Consider the following 4,939-nt stretch of genomic DNA (forward strand, 5'->3'; position numbering starts at 1 on the left):
GGAGAAAAGGGGGGAAAAGGAAAAATAGAAGACAAAAGGGAAAGAAAGAAAAAAAGAGAGAGGAAAAAACCCCAGCAAAGGAAGAAGGCAGCAAAGGGAAGGGGTCAGTTTCATTTCCAAGCACCCAGGAAGGAAAGGTTGGATCAGGGCTGCTGCTGTTGCTGCCGGAGCTCTGCTGGGGCAGGAATGATTTCCCTGTCAGAGCTGCTGGGGGCCTGCGGAGCCCCTTGGAAAGGATGCTGAGCTGCACAGCACCTCCCGGGCTCCGGCAGGTCCCCGAGGCTCTGCCGGCTCAGCCTCAGGGCTAATTCCAGAGGCGTCTGCTGATTGTTCGGGAGGCAACAGCTTCTGGAGAGCTGCTCGCCTGGGAGGCTGGGAGGGAAGACACTCAGAATGGTTTTCACAGAGGCACAGAAGTGGTTGGCTTGGAGGAGTCCAAGAGGCACAGGCTCCTCATGGGCTTGGGGAAGGATCAGAGAGCCCCAGCAGGGCTCAGGCTGGGAGGGAGCTCAGAGCCTCTCCAACCTCCCCTCCATGCCCAGGGACACCTCTCAGCCAGGCTCAGCTGCTCAGGGCCTCATCCAGCCTGGCCCTGAGCAGCCACAGCCTCCCTGGGCAGCCTGGGCCAGAGGCTCAGCAGCCTCACACTGGAGAACTTCTTCCTCAGCTCCACTCTGCCCCTGCTCTGCCTCAGCTCCAAACCCTTCCCCCTGGGCCTGGCTCCAGCCCCCCTCAGGAGCAGTTCCTCTGCAGCCTTCCTGCAGGATCCCTTCAGGTGCTGGCAGCAGCTCTGAGGAGCCCCTGGAGCCTTCTCCTCTGCAGGCTGCACAGCCCCAGCTCCCTCAGCCTGTGCTCCCAGCAGAGCTGCTCCAGCCCTGGCAGCATCTCTGTGGCTTCCTCTGGCCTCTCTCCAGCAGCTCTGTGTCCTCCTGCTGCTGGGGACAGCAGAGCTGGAGGCAGGCTTGGAGGGGAGGTCTGAGCAGGGCAGAGCCCAGGGGCAGAATCCCCTCTCTGACCAAGAGCTAAGGAGTGAGGGGCAGGAGGCTGGGGCCAGGCTCTGCTCAGTGCTGCCCAGAGTGGAACCCAGGAGGTTCTACCTGAAGCCAAGGAGGAAGCTGTGTGGTGTGGCCCTGGTGCTGCTGAGCCTCTCCTGCAGGGCTGCTCTCAGTCTCATCATGCTGCCCTCCTGCTGCTGGGGTCAGCAGGGCTGGAGGCAGGCTTGGAGGGGAGGTCTGAGCAGGGCAGAGCCCAGGGGCAGAATCCCCTCTGCTGCCCTGCTGCCCACCCTGCTCTGGCTGCAGCCCAGCACACAGCTGCCTGAGGGCTGCAGGAGGCACTGCTGGGGAGCTGCTCAGCACCCAGCACCAGCAGCAGCTCCTTCCTGTGCTGTCTCTGATTTGCCACTCGTTTAACTCCAGACCATCCACAGAACCATTAAGGTTGGAAAAGGCCTCCAAGACCCAACCATCCCCCTGCCTCTGCCAGCTCCATGGCTGATGGGGCTGGGTTCCACCCCAGCTGTTCTCCAGGCGGTTCAGGGTGCTTTGCATCCATCTCTGCTGCCTTCCTCTATTGTCAAACTGCTATTGACTTCCAGAGGAGGAGAAGAAACTAGCCTGAAGTCTGTGTGTGTGTGTGTGTGCTACATCCAGTGATGCTCCCAGCTTGTCACTAGGGCTGAAAATAGCTCTTTTGGCTGCCTTGATTGACACTTCCAGTGATGCAAGCACAGAAGCAGCCAGCTTGGGAGAGACCTCAGGGCTCATCCAGCCCAACCTCTCCCCCAGCACCATCTGAGCAACTCAACCCTGGCACCAAGGGCCTCAGCCAGGCTCTTCCTAAGCACCTCCATGGATGGGGACTCCACCACCTCCCTGGGCAGCACATCCCCAGGGCCAATCTCTCTGCCTAACATCCAGCCTGAACCTCCCCTGGCACAGCTTGAGACTGTGGCCTCTTGTTCTGCTGCTGGCTGCCTGGGAGCAGAGCCCAACCCCCACCTGGCTCCAAGCTCCCTGCAGGGAGCTGCAGAGAGCAAGAAGGTCTCCCCTGAGCCTCCTCTTCTGCAGGCTAAGCAACCCCAGCTCCCTCAGCCTCTCCTCCCAGGGCTGTGCCCCAGACCCCTCCCCAGCTTTGTTGCCCTTCTCTGGACACCTTCCAGCAGCTCAACCTCTTTCCTGACCTGAGGAGCCCAGAGCTGGACACAGGACTCAAGGGGTGGCCTGAGCAGTGCTGAGCACAGGGCACAAGGACTTCCCTGCTCCTGCTGGCCACACTCTGCCTGCTGCAGGCCAGGATGCCCTTGGCCTTCTTGGGCCCCTGGGCACACTGCTGCTTCCTGTTCAGCTGCTGTCCCCCACTCCCCCCAGGTCCCTCTGTGCCTGGCTGCTCTCAGCCACTCTGCCCCCAGCCTGCAGCACTGCCTGGGGTTGCTGTGGCCAAAGTGCAGCCCCTGGCACTTGGCTGTGTTCAATCTGCTGCCCTTGGCCTCTGCCCAGCCTGGCAAGGTCCCTCTGCAGAGCTCTCCTCCCCTCTCACAGCTCAACTCCTGCCCCCAGCTTGCTGTCAGCTGCACATTTCCTGCTGCTGCACTCAGTCCCCTCAGCCAGGTTGGCCTTGATAGCCTTCAACACCTCCCCCAAGCACAACAGTTCCATGATTTCAGCATCCTCACCCAAAGCAGTTGGGGGTCAGAGGCTGGCACTTGGCTGTGTCTCTGCTAAAAGCTGTCCTCAGAGACACCCCAAAGGGGTGAGGCCTCAGCAGGTGTCCCAGGCACAGAGTGGGCAAGAACAGAGCCTGGAGCCAGGGAAGGGCTGGGCTGGAAGGGACCTGCTTCCTACCCCCTGCCATGGGCAGGGGCAACTTCCACCAGCCCAGGCTGTTGGCACCTTGTGCCAGTCCTGGCGTGGAGCTGAGGCTCTTCCTTGGCTCTTGGCACCTTGTGCCAGCCCTGGCATGGAGCTGAGGCTGAGCCTTGGCTCTTGGCACCTTGTGCCAGCCCTGGTGTGGAGCTGAGGCTCAGCCTTGGCTGTTGGCACCTTGTGCCAGCCCTGGCATGGAGCTGAGGCTGAGCCTTAGCTCTTGGCACCTTGTGCCAGCCCTGGGGTGGAGCTGAGGATCAGCCTTGGCTGTTGGCACCTTGTGCCAGCCCTGGGGTGGAGCTGAGGCTCTTCCTTGGCTCTTGGCACCTTGTGCCAGCCCTGGTGTGGAGCTGAGGCTCAGCCTTAGCTCTTGGCACCTTGTGCCAGCCCTGGTGTGGAGCTGAGGCTCAGCCTTGGCTGTTGGCACCTTGTGCCAGTCCTGGTGTGGAGCTGAGGCTCAGCCTTGGCTCTTGGCACCTTGTGCCAGCCCTGGTGTGGAGCTGAGGCTCAGCCTTGGCTCTTGGCACCTTGTGCCAGGCCTGGGGTGGAGCTGAGGCTCTTCCTTGGCTCTTGGCACCTTGTGCCAGCCCTGGTGTGGAGCTGAGGCTCAGCCTTGGCTGTTGGCACCTTGTGCCAGCCCTGGGGTGGAGCTGAGGCTCTTCCTTGGCTCTTGGCACCTTGTGCCAGCCCTGGTGTGGATCTGAGGCTCAGCCTTGGCTGTTGGCACCTTCTGCCAGCCCTGGCGTGGATCTGAGGCTCAGCCTTGGCTGTTGGCACCTTGTGCCAGCCCTGGTGTGGATCTGAGGATCAGCCTTGGCTGTGGGCACCTTGTGCCAGCCCTGGTGTGGAGCTGAGGCTCAGCCTTGGCTGTTGGCACCTTGTGCCAGCCCTGGGGTGGATCTGAGGCTCAGCCTTGGCTGTTGGCACCGTGTGCCAGCCCTGGTGTGGATCTGAGGCTCAGCCTTGGCACTCTTGCCCTGTGCACTCTGTGCCTCTGGAGCCCTGGCCGCTGCCTGTGTCCGCGCAGCTCCTTCAGCCCGTCCTGGGAGCAGGCTCCGGGGCTCCCCAGCGCACCCCAGAGCTGTGCTGCCGGCCGCTGGCCACCCAGCCCTGCAGAGTCGCCAGGCTGGGGCTGGGGGTGGGCTGGGAGCCGCCAGCGGCCGCAGGGGCTGGCCGCAGGACCCCCGGCAGGGGATGCTGCTGAGGGGCAGCCCCGGGCAGCAGCAGCGCTGCGGCAGCGTGCGGCAGGGCAGCTCGGGGCGGAGCAGGCTGCCGGGGGAGCGGAGCGGGCTGCCGGGGCGGCGGAGCAGGCTGCCGGGGCGGCGGAGCAGGCTGCCGGGGCGGCGGAGCAGGCTGCCGGGGCGGCGGAGCGGGCTGCCGGGGCGGCGGAGCGGGCTGCCGGGGCGGCGGAGCAGGCTGCCGGGGCGGCGGAGCAGGCTGCCGGGGGAGCGGAGCTGCTGCGCTGAGCCCTGCCGCCGGCAGCCCAAGCCCGCAGAGCTTCCTCCGCGGGCTGGCGGGTGGCGGTGGGAGGGTTGAGTGTCGCCGCCTCTGCAGTTGGGGTCCCTTGGTCGGCTGCAGGCGGTTGCAGACCTCGGGAGGGAGCTCCCTCGCCTCCCCCGGCCCTGCCAGGTGCTTGCTCTCCGATCCTCTGAGCTGAAGCTTGCTTGGGAGGACCCCCAGGCTCTGCTCTGCTGCTTGGTTCTTGTTCATCTGCCTTTCTTTTGTGGCCTTCCTCACACCTGCCCCTTCTCCACATGGGCTGTGTCTCATCTCTCACACAAGCCAGGGGGGAAGCTCTGCTCCCCTCGGGAATGTTGCAGCCTTGCACATCTCCCCTCCAAGCTTCAAGGCCACTGAGCCCCCCTAGGACCCAGCCCAAGCAAGGCTTAGGCTTTCAACCCAGAGTTAGTGGCCCGTGGCCACCAGCCACATCATTCCAGGCATAGCCTGGGGCAGGTTGCTCAGAGAGGGGGCAGCTGCCCCATGGCTGGCACCCCTGCAGGGCAAGCTGTCTGGGGCTCTGAGCAGCCTGCTCTAGGTGGGGCTAAGCCTGCTGACTTCAGGGGGCTTGGACT

The 4,939-nt window shown here is 64.0% G+C and overlaps 1 protein-coding gene across 1 annotated transcript in view; it reads right to left on the bottom strand.

Annotated features, from left to right (window-relative positions):
- DLGAP1 (DLG associated protein 1) overlaps positions 1-4,574 on the bottom strand; it is a 48,008-nt gene extending 43,434 nt beyond the window's left edge. Inside the window, exon 1 of the mRNA XM_054164413.1 lies at positions 4,016-4,574. Coding sequence (XP_054020388.1) covers positions 4,016-4,574 — 559 coding nt within the window. The remainder of the gene's footprint in view (positions 1-4,015) is intronic.
- Positions 4,575-4,939: the final 365 nt, after the last annotated feature.

Source organism: Dryobates pubescens, chromosome 9, assembly GCF_014839835.1.
Source record: "Dryobates pubescens isolate bDryPub1 chromosome 9, bDryPub1.pri, whole genome shotgun sequence".
Taxonomy (NCBI): domain Eukaryota; kingdom Metazoa; phylum Chordata; class Aves; order Piciformes; family Picidae; genus Dryobates; species Dryobates pubescens.